Source organism: Gallus gallus, chromosome 7 (assembly GCF_016699485.2).
Source record: "Gallus gallus isolate bGalGal1 chromosome 7, bGalGal1.mat.broiler.GRCg7b, whole genome shotgun sequence".
Taxonomy (NCBI): domain Eukaryota; kingdom Metazoa; phylum Chordata; class Aves; order Galliformes; family Phasianidae; genus Gallus; species Gallus gallus.
Genome location: NC_052538.1, coordinates 26,630,882 through 26,644,844, shown reverse-complemented (window position 1 = coordinate 26,644,844; position 13,963 = coordinate 26,630,882). Strand labels below are relative to the sequence as shown.

At 42.1% G+C, this 13,963-nt stretch overlaps 1 protein-coding gene across 1 annotated transcript in view; it reads left to right on the top strand.

Annotated features, from left to right (window-relative positions):
• Window positions 1–13,963, top strand: part of ADCY6 (adenylate cyclase 6) — a 197,400-nt gene that overhangs the window by 116,590 nt on the left and 66,847 nt on the right. Inside the window, exon 3 of the mRNA NM_204631.3 lies at window positions 798–919. Within this exon, the coding sequence (NP_989962.2) occupies window positions 798–919 (122 nt within the window). The remainder of the gene's footprint in view (window positions 1–797; window positions 920–13,963) is intronic.

Below are 13,963 nucleotides of genomic sequence, written 5' to 3'. Positions count from 1 at the left end.
GCCTAGCGTACAAAACTATATCTGGAACAGCTCATAAAATGGTATTATGAAAGTCGCGCTAAAGCTATTATCTGTAAATAAAAGTGCAATTTAGTTGTTCCAAGTGAGGGTGGAGAGCAGTGAAATGCTGATGACAGAAGGCGGTTATTGGAAGCACTCTTGTGGGGGAGTGGGTGGTTGTATGGGACTTAATTCAGCTGGGCACTAATGGTGGTTTTAAGTGTAGAGTTGTAGCACTGTATTGCATAGTTGGCCTAACTTCTCATGCTCCTTTTATTGGGGCCTTCCTATTGACTTGTTATCTGCTAAGAACAGGTTTGTACCTGCTTGGGGGAACGTGCTCAGGTGATTAGGTAGGGGAAGAAGGGATTTTAAATGGTGCCTGATGGTGCTGGGGTGTGAGTCTTGGGGTGGTATGGGAAAGAGGACTTCATGGTGGTATGGAGAGACTGTGCAGAAGGTGAGGTGGTATCATGTAGCATGGGTCCTTCTAGGAACGTGCAAGTGCAATTTCTGAATTCATTTGCAAGAACTGGCAACTGTTAATCACTGGCCCAGTGCAGCTGGGATGAAAAATAATCATTTCCACTCTCAACTCATTGAGTATTGTTTTAGGGTCAGGACAGAACTGCAGATACCTTAACAGGGGATCAGCCGCTGGGTTTATGGATGTGGTTCCACTTGGTTGTACTCATCACCCCCAAAGTGGTGACTTCATTCCACCCCAGCGCGGAGCAAAGTGTGTTTGTTAACTGGGCAGCAGGTGCTTTAATTGCTTCATCTGTCTGACTCCACAGGAGCGTCTCCTGCTCTCTGTACTTCCTCGACATGTTGCCATGGAGATGAAAGCTGACATTAATGCCAAGCAGGAAGATATGATGTTTCATAAGATCTACATCCAGAAGCATGACAACGTCAGGTAAGAAGAGCAGCCTATCTCCCAGCTGCTGGGGAGGATGGACTCTCCCAGTGCTTGGCACCTATGGCCCAGGGATGAATATGACAGCAGCACATGATCCAAAATAAGTGTAAAAGCAGTTTGGAGTGTCACCAGTTGACTTTGTCAGTTTGTTTATAGGACAGGAGAAGGATTGCCACATGTCCTCAACATCCTCCTTTGAGAAGCAGCTTTAACTAAACTTTTTTTTTCTTTTCCTGGACTGTGTCTCAGTGGCTTTCAGAAAGTGGAATATTTGAATTTGATTACTTTTTGGCAGTAACAAACACCCTTCTGATAAGTCATGAAGGGATGCAAGTAAAAGATGGAGGCCACCTTCCGTGGGAAGAATTGCAGAGCCCAGCTAGGGTTCAAGTCCCTTGGAGCAATCCCTGCCAGCCTGTAATTTCAAGCAGGATGTCCATTTGTGACAGCCCTTGGCACCTGCTCAGCCACCAGTCAGCTACACAGCTCTGTGTCTTGGCTTACGTGGATGAGCAGAAGAGCTTCTGCATGTCACCAGATTCCCTGTGTCCACACCCCAAGGAAGGGGGATTGAAGTCATAATGTAGTTGCTGGATATCTTTATGGGCTGCAGTGAAAAGTAAAGTTTAACCTAATCTTAACACATTTTACCTCTGCTATTGTAGTCTCTTTGGGAATGACTTCTGTGTCTGTCAGGCCAGATCCTGACATTGTGTAACAGCTCTGTAAGTACTTGTTCTGAGACACGGGGCTGGGAACAGGCAGCTTTCTTCCTTGCTCCCCCCGTCACCCCTTTAAATAAGTGGCTTTCTTGTAAACTGCTTCTGTAGCCTACTCTCTTATACAGCTTTAAGTATGTTGATTAATTGTATTTTCTGGCACTTAGTAGAAGTAAAAGTGAATTTCTTGCATCTTTTATATACTGTGTCTGCATAATCTCCAACAGATGATGCAGTGAAATCATATTAAAATTCTGAAGATTTTGAAGGCTAAAGCAAGTTGAGATTTCCTTAGCACTGGGGGTGGAGTGGAAAGGTAACAGACAAATGGAAAATTGAGAGGGGGTTGCTTGCTGTGGAATCTGATATGAAACTCACTGAAATTGGAGCAAGTCTGCACTGGCTTGGGTCAACTTCAGTTTGATCTTTCGTCATTTTGGTTGTGGCTGGGCAAACTTGTAAAGATCCACTAGCGATACTGAAGGCAAAAATGTCATCACCTGTTAAATAGTCGTAATGGTTTTCTATTGAACATTGAAGAATATAATTATGATGATAAAGGTGAGGGGAATAGTCTTCCCAGAGTGACCACGGTGGAGTATGTGTTGCAGTAGAGGATGTTTTCTGTCTTTATATCCAGTTTTTTCCGTTATTACCCTTAGCTTGTTCCAGTAGGTGTGTGAATTTCTTATGAAGGATGGCATTCGTGAGTTTCTGTAATAGAGAAATTACTTTTTTTCCAGTACTCAAAGGTCAGCTTGACATTCAAATTGAACACAAGTCGTTGGATATGACATGAAACTAATCAGTATGGTATTCTGCTCTTTCGCATTTGTTTCCATATATCATTATTTGCAGGTCTCAAAGTCACTCAGCACAGTTAAATCCTAGTAAAGATTGTTATCTGTTTAGGATGATGCTTCTTTGAAATTTTATTTTAATTATATCACTAAATATGCAAAATAAATTAATAATAAATTAACAAATGCGAATCAAGCTCAGTATTCAACACACACATTTTTTTTTTCCTGCTTTCTCTCTTTGACTTTGCCAGGTAACAGCTTCATGTAGTTTTTACCCACATGTCCTGAGAGCAAAGAGGAGGTAGCTTAGGAACGTCTCATCTTCATGTGCTTTTGGGAAATGAATAACTAAGTATGAATATTGAAAAAGGAAACATGATTTGGTACAAATGACTCATTTCACGCTAGGAGTTCAGTATGAAGCCTTTGCTCTTGCCTGGGTGCTCTGAAACCACCCCTGGTGGAAATTACTGTGAATGGTTTTGAAGCATTTATGTGCACCTGGAAACACAGCGGTGGCAGGGGGTAGTGCCTCGACAGTGTGGATTAATGAATTGGCTGAAGAAAAGCAAGTGCACACATTACTTATGGGGAAATGCTCCAGGGGAGGCTTTTGACATTAGAACGCTCCAAGTAATTTTGTTTTGTTTTTGTCACTGTTCAAAAATGTCATAAGATCTGAGTTTTTATGAGCTGGAGGTTATTGTGTCAAGGCAATTGAGAGGCATGTGAAGGGTGCTGTGCCCAGCCATTGAATCTGGCTTCCTGTTGCTGATTTACGAGCAGAAACATTTCCTCCACAGTGTGCAGAGGTGGGAAGGTCTGTGTGTATGTGTGCAGAGACACGTGCTTTCCTCCACCAGTGGCCATAGGCAGTGGTTCTCTTTTCCCACTCTCCTAGATTAGTTGGAAAAAGCAGACTGTCAACGAAAGGTGAGGCACGGGCACAGGCTTCCCAGGGAACCTGTGGCTGCCCCATCCCTGGAGGCATTCAGGGCCAGGTTCCATGGGGCCCTGGGCAGCCTGAGCTGGTGCCTGATTTAGTGGCTGGCAGCCTTGCTTGTGGCAGAGGGTTGAAACTAGATGACCTTTGAGGTTCCTTCCGACCCAAGCAGCTCTGTGATTCTGTGGAAGTAAAACGAATGGGAACTTTTGTTCACTGTTAAGAGTGCTGTCATAATGCCTTGACCATTTTACGGGCTCTTCAAGCTGCTCACAGATTTCCTCATCAGCATGGAGGCTGCAGCTCCAGAGGCCCAAGAGCAGAGCCCTGCTCCTGCTTTGGTATTTCGAGTGGGAGAAGGGGTTTACAGCATTCTGTGCCAGAGAAGATTAAATATTCTAATTTTCAGGAATGATTGGGCTTGGGCATTTGGGACCACCTCTAATTTCAATTAAAAAAACAAAACCCAAACCACTCTACCAGCAGAAAATTTTATGCTAAAATTACATGAAATTGCTGTGTGTTTTTGCTTAATTTCTATTTTAAAATGTGGAGTCTTTTAAATGTCCAGTTCTGCTGTGATATTTCTGGTTTGTGATATTGTGAAATGTACATTTTTCTTTTCCTTAAAAAAAAAAAAAAACCCAACAACAAAAAACACAACCCAACATCAAACAATACAGAAAGATCTTTCCCAGCTGCCAGGAGCAGGTCTGTAAAACACAGTCATGATCCTTTAATAAGGGCATTTCTGCCACAGTATTGCTTACTGTGTTACATTGATCTCAGGGGTTAGTTTATCTCTGTGGGGGGAAAGGTGATGTTTTTATGTCTCTCTGACCTGAATGGATAAAAGCAAACCTTTTTAGAACCTTATCGGGACTTCCTGTGAATAAGTTCATAATCTCCTGCTTATTGTTATGGAAAGTAAAATTCGGAGACTAATTTATCCACAATGAAAATATAATTTCCTGTCAATTTTTGGCAGCAACATTTGTTTCAAGATTATGTTTTTCTGAAGAAATTGGGGTGATGATGGAACTAAGATGAAGGTTTGGGGTTAATACTGTCTTTTGAGATGCAAATGAACAAAACCTTTGAACAGGGAATGAAACCATTCCCCATCCTGATGTATTGAATCAGAATTAACTTTGACAAACAGAGAACGGTAGAGCATGACGTGACCTTTCCCACATATGTGTGTTAAATATAAAGTCTATTGTCAAATGCAATCAGGAAAGGAGTTCCCAAGACCATGCAAGTAGTTCTGGGCAAACAACAAGATGAATTATGTAAGTAAAGCAGTTTACTTTATCATGAATGAGATTATGTCTGATAGACAAACCCTAAAATACTCATAGATAACACTGTTTACTGAAATGCTTCCTAGGCGGAATTTAAAATGTTTTACATTTACTATTTATAGTATTTCTCTGCAGAGATAGGGGCTTTAATGTTATCTAGGTTTGGCCAAATATAGTAATCTCTATGGTGTAAAAGGAGACTTGAAGTCCTCTGTGAAGGGATAAAGGTTGGCTTTGTCATTGGAATTCCTTTGATGAGCTGTTTTAAGAAGTTTATTTTAGGGCCAACATCCAAGCATGGTGAAAGTGACAGTTTCCTCTTTTCGGTCCTTTGCATAATTCTTATGAATCGTGTACTCAACAACATAACTCTGATCCCAGAGTTTTCTAAGCGTCTTGAGAACTTGAACTAAACTATTCACAGAAATGAAGCAGTCTATTTGCTTTCAGCTTTGTAAATGAAAACCATTTTTAGCTAGTTGTCCCCGCTGACACTAGTTTTCTGATCTAATAACATTCTAGCAACTGACATGTCTCCTTAAAATGACTAAGCAGTTGCACTTTGGCTGAGTGTCAGAGTGTTCAATCCAGCCATGTCATCTTAAACTCTTCACCTTATGGGCGTTGTGATGCTTAATTAGTTGCTTACAGAGGGTTGGATTGCAAGTTGCTATCTAACTGTGTGTTATGTTTTCAAGAATTTCAACTAAAAACACACTTTTCTCCTTCTTTCCACTGTTCCTGTACATAGGATGTCCAGTCTTAATATTTCTTGCAGTTAAAATAGTTATCAATATAAATAGCAGTGCAAGGCTGAGCTCTGATTGCAACTCATAGGAGAGCTCCCAGAATAGAGCTGTAATGGGGCGTACCAGTTGAAAGCATCACACTGCTTAATGGTGTGTTCTGGTTGGTGAGTACAGGCATGGGGCTGCTTCTTCCAACTTGCTAACAGCAAAATGCCTTCTGGAATGCTAAATGCGTTTATTATGAGACATATTCTCTCCAGTCTGGGTCAGACAATAGGTTGTCTTCTGAGAACAGTTTTGCCAATTGGCTGATTTTCTTCAGGAGCTTGTCTGGTTTCTGTTTTCCTGCTTCTTTTTCATGAGAGGTTATTGAAGCTAAGCAGAAACCAGTTTAATTTTACCATCTTCAATAAATAAAACTATATTAAGGGAATATATAAATTTCTGGATGTTGTTCTCTGGATTTTTTCAAAAATTTCCCAAATAATTTCTTGTATCATTCAAAACTTCAATTTCTATGGAAAGCCATGTTGCTGGGGAAAGGCAGCACCAATAATTCTAATAATAGAGCCATGGAATGGCTTAGGTTGGAAAGGACCCTAAAGATCACCTAGTTACAACCATCTGCCATGGACTGGTTGCCACCCACCAGCTCAGGCTGCCCAGGGCCCCATCCAACCTGGCCTTGAGGACCTCCAGGGATGGGGCATCCACAGCTCCTTTGGGCAGCCTACGCCAGTCCCTCACAGCTCTCTAAGTGAAGATTTTTTTTCCTAACATCTAACCTTAATCTCTCCTCTTTTAGTGTAAAGCAATTCCCTGTTGTCCTATTGCTATCAGCCTGTGTAAAGTCAGTTCCTCTCCTGTGTGTAAGCTCCCCTCAAGTACTGGAAGGCTGTGATAAGGACTCTCTGGATCCTTTTCTTCTCCAAGCTAAACAAGCCCAACTCCCTCCGCCTGTCTTCACAGGAGGGGTGCTCCAACTCTTTGATCAGCCTTGTGGCCCTCCTCTGGACTTGCTCTGACAGCTCCACAGCTTTCCTGTGTTGGAGGCCTGAAATGCATTCATGGGTGGGTTGATCGGTTCCCACTATCAAGTTAACAAGACCTCTACCTGCTTTTCTTCATTCCAGGCCTATGCCCACATGCAGCAGTAAGTTATTCTTGGAGGTAGGTGGAGGAGAACTGTGTGGGTTTCATGTGGGTGAAGGTGTCCTCCGCATTAAATTGCCGTAATTCTGGTTCAGGTTGTAGGCTGAGAAAAGTGAGTAGGAGGGAAGCGATCAGCCTTTCCCCAAGTGGCAGCAGTGAATTTTACTTTATCAGGAACTCTTCTGTGCTTCCCTGTGAGGAGCCAGCTTCTGGGTACTTCACCTGTGTCTGTCGAGGGGTAATGTTAGCTTTTTAGTTTTCCAGAAAATTTAATGATTTTTCTTTTTTTAAGATAGTGATTTTTAGGAAACGGCTAAGCAGGCTTCACCCATGGGCCATGGTTAATTACTTTGTGCTTACTGCTAATTTCTTGGCTCTACCTAAAATACTTGTTGTTTTTGAGAGAGAAATCAGTGTCTTTTGGAGAAAAGCATTTAAGCTGAAACCAACGTGTAAAGGAATTTGGTTTTTTGAAGCCTTTATTACGTCTGACCTTGATATTGAAGCTATGCAATAAGTTTAGATGTTGGTACTTCATGATGCACTTAACTAAATGTCACTCTTTTCAGGAACATGTCAGTGGTTCAATCTTGAAAATTGTAATTTATAGAATAGAGCAGGTTTATATATTTATTGATTCTGCCTATCTGTGTGCGTGCTCAGCACCCTCTTGGAAGAACAAACGCATGCTAACTTGTTTAAGCATTCATCTGACTGTCTGCAGGTCTTCCTCTTTGAACTGGAAATACACTGTGATCTTGGTCTCTGCTGGGAAGTCCTGGTGCCTTCTGGGGCATGAGAGAGTCTTGTACCTTCTATAGAACAAAACAGATAAATAACAGGTTGCAGGGCACCCTGCTGGTTGCATTACTTAAACACATGTGTTGTAATAAAGACAACAGCCCAAAAGTGGAGCATGCCAGGTGACTGCAGATCTGCAGCCATCAGCAATTAGGAAGAGCCTGTGATGTATAATTCACACTCAAGGGTCTGTGAAGTTCACAGGGTGATGGATTGAAGAGTGTTAGATGTTTTAATGATGAAATACTGTGAATAGTAATTGGGGAGAATAATGAAGGTGCCTGCAGAAGTTTACAGAGCAGAATTTTAGCTCATCAAGGTTATTTGGTTTCTCTTGTTTCTTCAGTAGTACTAGAAATATATATATATTTTTAAGCAAATCTCACTGCTGATTGGCCTGATTGATAGTAAAGGCAATTGCATTAAATGTGTGGTTAAAAAAAAAAAATTATTAAACTAATCTACTTTCAGTCTTCTCTATTCTACAGTAACCTTAAGGGAGGGGGAAAAAAGTTATTTCTGATCAGAACTTTATAAAGTCTTACTTGTAAAAACTTAGTTAACTTTCACTTAATCAATTACTGTGTCATGTAGTTAACATGCAAAGTGGTTTTAAGAACATTGAGCTTATATAATAACATTTGAAGAGGTTCTTGTTAAAATCATCCTACCTTTTTGCTTCCTCCATAGACTATAATGACTGAAAAGCACAATCAGTTAAACTTTTTTATTCTGTAATGCACTGAACTTGGCACAGCTATTTAAAGCACTAATTTACAGAAACTGTAGAACAGCAGCACAGTATTTGGTAGGGGTGGATTAACTCGTCTTACTCTGTTTTTAAATCCCTCAACAACAATTGCTAATATGTGCATCTGTTCTCACTGATGTATGTATAACTTACACACTGGATAAATGATGAAGAAGAGCCAAACCTGAAACCAATTAGTGGAGTGGAGAGGTCTGGTATCCTGTGATTTGAGTTAGAGCTTTGCTCCCTTGAAGGAGCAAAATGTCTTCCAGTTGCTGAAAATCATGGTGTATTTTTAACACTTCTTTTTCTTTAGTTTTGCTTGAAAATGAGAGGTTAAAAAAGCTGGAGACAGGCTGGTACTGGCTTAGTAGGAACTAGTCTAGGAACAGGTTGCTTCAGACAGAGAGCTGAGCAGAAATAAGAAGCAGCCAGAGGACTGCACAGAACAGCAAAGGAGGAAAAAGACCAGAGATTAAATGAATGTCAGCATGCACTCCATTGGCAGAATATTGGCTTTGTGAAATGATGGAAATGCTCTTTATAGAAATAGAGTACTTTTCTGTGTCCATTTGTGTTTCTGATACAAAGACCTAAAAATATACACAGAGTTCTAAAAGGTGGGAATCAAGATTTCTAAGAGCAGGTATGTTGTGAAAAATTGAAGGTTTGCAAATAATCTTCATGAACCGCAGAGAAATGTGTGTGTTAGCTCTTCTCAATCAGTGATCTGTTTTCAAAAGCCAACAAATAAGTGGAAGATGTGTATTTTCTTCCTTTTTACTGTGGCCAGCGGAAACCTTTGGTGTTGCTGTATGTGTTTGGGGAATACCTGAGGCTCTCAAAGACACTGACAAATTCTAAGGATGTTGGCAAGTGACCATCTTCCTCCTTGAGCCAGAGTCCGAGATGAATCCTTTAAATATATAGAAGGGTGATGAGGGTTTGAAATCATCTTTGTCTACCTCAGTCGTATAGAGCTGACCCCAGCCTTCGTGTAATGACTGCTCATGCTGGATGCTCCATCATGTGTGTGACTTGCAGCAAAATATTCTCACCTAGCCTTGTGTGGCAGAGAATATCATAGCACATGGACGGTGACACAGATGGATGATCATGGTTTTGTTCTATTGCAAGATCATCCAGAAATCCCTTTCTCCCTCTTTAGCTGCTGGAATTACAACTTGGCCTCCCACATGAAGGGGAAGGTGTGAGGCAGCTGGGAATTCTCTCAGAATAGAGATGCTGACAGTTTGTTGATCCACCAAGACAGCTCACTTGGTTGTTGTTGTTGTCATTGTTTTGGGTGGGGCTGCTTTGAGCCTGATGGAGAATTCTTACAGATTCTGGTGCAGACACCTCCCAGGGAGGTGGTGGACTCACCGACCCTGGAGGTGTTCAGGGAACGTTTGGATGTTGTGTTGAGGGACATGCTATAGTGAGAAGTATTGGTGATGGGTGGGTGGTTGGACTGGGTGATCCTGTGGGTCTTTTCCAACCTTGGTGATTCTGTGATAATACATTGACGCCATTTCACACTCACTGTAGGGAATGTATTGCTAATAGGATGTTACTGGGACAACTCTCCTTCTCCTGACAACCACTTAATTTCAGTTGTCTCCAGGGCAAAAATTACAGGAAAGCCCAAAAAGCCTTGGAAAGCAAATTTAGCAATTGTTAGCAATGGCTGGAGGAAAGGAGATGAGAGGATGGAGAGGAGGCCCATACTGATTTAGACAGTGGATGGCCATAGCAGTTCTGGTGGAGAGCCTCCAGCCTGGGGAGCATGCACACCAAGGTACTGCTGCTTTCTGCAGGGGGTGCTTCCAAAGAAAGAGCTAGCAAGAATCAGTTTGTACAACAAAGCAAACAGAGCTTTGGCTTCTGCTCAGGTGAACTTGAGCACTTCTAGTTACGGATCAGACTTCAGCAGGAGCCAAATGGTGATCCATACAAGTATAATTATTCTGTTTCATTTGGAGTCTTTTGTTCTGGGTTATATTCAAAACTACTGTAAACTCGTTTATAGGATTTATTTTATTTCCAGGCAAGAGAAAAAGGCCTTTTGAGTTAATAGTTCTACTTTGTTTTAATTAAAAAGGAGAAACAAACCATGTCTCCTGTACAGTTATTCAGTAAGAATCTTCCATGATGCAGAGCAGCAGCCCCCAAGTCGCAGCTTAGGATGACAGGTCCAGTGCAGGACGAGTTTGTGTTAGAGAATATCAAGAGTAAGTGATGTTCTCTTTTGAAGGTAGAAGCGTTCCTTGTCATTTTCGGCTGCAAACAGTATAAAATTTTGTCATGGAAATCAGAAGCGATTACAGATTTCTTACAAAGCCTGAAATGGCAGCTGTGACTTTCCTGCTGAGCTCCTTTTCCTTGGAAGTATATAATGGGGGAAGGAATAAACCGAAAACGATGTGTTCTCTGAAAGTCTATAAAGAACTGGAATAAAGAAAGGAATAATAGTGCTGGAGGACAACTGCGCAGAACTGATGCTGTGGGAATTCTGTGGGGATTTGTGATTCTGAGGTCAGCATAGGAAGGTGATAGCATTTTGTTCACCCATTGCAAAACAACGTGCAATGAGAATCATCCCAGCTACACTCTGTAATACAGAAGCCCAGATAACTCCAACTTCGTAAGCATGTATTAGATCACTGTATGTCACTTAGATAAATGCACTCACTGGTTTATTTAAGTGATTTCTTTGCACTTTCCTTCATGTCTTCCAAGTTATTTTTTTTTTCTGCAGATTCAAGGATCGTTTTTAGAGGGAGATCATAAAAGCTGTATTTTGTTGGTGTGTCTTGAAGCCCACTGTCCTGTGTCACAGGGAGCACCGAAATCAGGGCAGAGCGTGGTGCCGCCTGCCTCTGCCTCTAATTATTCCGAGTGTTCCATACATAATGAGCAGCTGCAGCACAAGGTCCTGAGGACACCCCCGTTCCCAATCCAAAATAGCCTGTTGTCCAGCTCACGCTACATTCAGGCAGGGAGGAAATCAGAGCCATGTTCTCTCACTTCTCGCAGGCAGGGGGGTCGTAACAGTTTCCTCCCTCCATTTATTTATTTATAGCGGGTTTTTGCAGAATGTTGAGGAATGAAGGCTGCAAGTTGCTGTGTGTCCTCTGTTCCTGAAAGATGTGCCTGGCTGATGGGGGGTTTTAGCTGGCTGCAATATGGGCTCCCAGCAAAGATTTGGCAAGAGCCGCCTCGCAGGCAGCGCAGATGTGGTGGGGATGTTCCTAAATGTGGGACACGCATCCTTTTGTGCTGTAGTTGCTGACTTTGCCTGAGCCCCAGCTGAATTTCTTAGTAAAAAAAATAGAAAGGAAAGGAAAACAACAGTAAGCTGTGCTGTAAGATGCTATCATGAGGCTCAAACTGAAGCAAAAATTGATTGGTAGGGTTTTCCAGCCTCCCTGATCCTTCATTAACCACAGAGGTATGAAGCGAGAAGGGGGGAGCAGAGCCCAGTGTGATCCTGGAGGCGGTTTGCTTTCACATTTGACCACTGTTAACTTTTGTCCATTCTGTTTGTGAGGGCTCTGTTGACCGGCTGCTGTCAGCAGGATTTTTTTTCAGTTGCATAAGGACTGGGAAAACAGTCTCTGTCTGACTCTGTCACAGTGAATGGCTTTTAAGTTAAGCCGTGGCTGCAGTTATTGTGCTCTAGCTGTGACACTATAAATAAAGTTATTAACAGCAATATGTAAATGGGTTTCTATTTTTGTCCCCGGTATTGTTTGCAAAATCTAGGGCAGTTATTCAGTAAGAATCATCTGCTGTTTAGCACTGAGCCTACCAGCATTTGATGCTGTGTGGGCTGCTGCTTTTTTTTCTTCTTTTTTTCCTCCCTTTCTTTGCAGTGGCTTTTAGAATCCAGCCCCTCTGCAAGTTTGTTTATTGTGGTGCATAAGAAATAGAGTAGCTATGCTAAGCATTTTCAGGCTTCCGGAGAGTGACTCGATACTTAAGAATAGAGAATCATCTCTTGATATCTGAACTATAGGAGCATTAAAAACAGCTCCAACAACATCAAATACCACAGCTGCTGTTTGCTTTCATGTGCACCTTGCAAATTCCGGTTTTTTCAGAAATCCATGTGTCCTTCCGCTCCTTTCCCATGGCTCCGCTAGGCCAGGTGAGTGGGGACTGCTTCAGGAGGGCATGGATGTGTTGTTGTCCAAACACTGCCCTACTGCCATGGCTACTCCTGTCTGGAAGGGCAAATTACACTAATCCAAGGCATCTGTTTAGAAACCTGAATGCATCCGTGCTAGGGACAGCAGCTGTATTGCTGTGATGGCTAGCAGATACACTGCCCAACACATTTCTAGCATGGGTAAGGCATCACTGGCTGAGGACATGCTCTGGTTCAGTGCTTCACATGAGACAGTCTAAACAAAATTCCTCCTATTCTATGAGCGTATTTAGAATCATAGAATCATTTAAGTTGGAAGAGACCCTTAAAGGCCATCTGGCCCAACTCCCCTGCAATGAACAGGGACACCTACAGCTCCATCAGGTGCTCAGAGCCCCATCTAGCCTGTCCTTGGATGTCCCCAAGAACAGGATATCCACCACCTCTCTGGGCAACCTGTGCCAGTGCCTCACCACCCTTATTGTAAAAACTTTTCCCTTATATCCAATCTCAGTCTCCCCTCCTTTCGTTTGAAACCATTTCCCCTTATCCTACAACAGCAGACCCTGCTAAAGAGTCTGTTCCCTTCTTTCATGTAGGCCCTCCTTTAGAAACTGGAAGACTGGCTTCCCCGCATCCCCTACAGAGGAAGCCCAACCTGCTTGTCCCATGCCTCCTCACAGTTAAAGTGACAACTGTGTTGGCTTGCAGGCAGGCACTGGTTTTGCAAAGATGTAGGAAGAACTGACTCAGTAACTTTCCTCTTATTTTTATGGTCTGGGACACATCACCATAAATATTTTTTAAATGGTCCCTAAGGTGGATTCCTATGCTACAGAAAAAATCTGGTCACAGTCTATTGATTTTATTGGTATTAGTTCAGTGGTAAACTAATAACTGTTTACAGGAAATTCATTTGGAGATGGTATTTTGTGAATATTGCAAGTTGGAAGCAAATGGCTTAGTGAAATATCTTAATGCATTAACAGAGAAATGAAAATTTCCAATGGAAAATGCAAGAGAAAAGCTATTTCTTTATATGCATGTCTATTATTCCAGTGATGGCAATTATAGTAATTCTCTTGAAATCAAGTTAAAATTACATGCCTGCTTCATTATGAGAAGAAACCACTGATTGCAAAAATCAGTGGAGATTTGACTGAAAGTTATAAAGAAAGACTTCCACATGCAGTGGGCAGCAGTGCCTCGCCATGCTGTCTGCTGCAGCATCTCAAGGGAGCTTCATGGGGGCTTCCCAGGATTCACAAGGCCAGGATTCACATTCCTGCTTTGCCATGGTGTGATTTTGAGCCTCTTTTTGCATCTTCTTTATATGCCGTGCTGCTGTCTTGGTACGGCATTGCTTTCATAGTGCCAGTGAGTGAATGTAAGGATTTGTGAGGTGCTTACACACCATGTTCATAGACTTGCATTTGTTTTCTCTGACAGCACAGCCTACCTCCGAAGTGCCTTTAAGCATCTCTCACACATGCACCCTTAGTGCAAACATTGCTGCAGGCTGTAATAAGTCACGTCTTGTGAGCCATGTTTTTTTTTAGTATTTCCTCATTTTATCTATTACTGAATGCTGGTTTGTTTGTGAACTTCATATAGAAGCTGGAGATACAGCAGTCTGCTGTGTTTTACAAAGAAGGAAATTGGAGGCAGA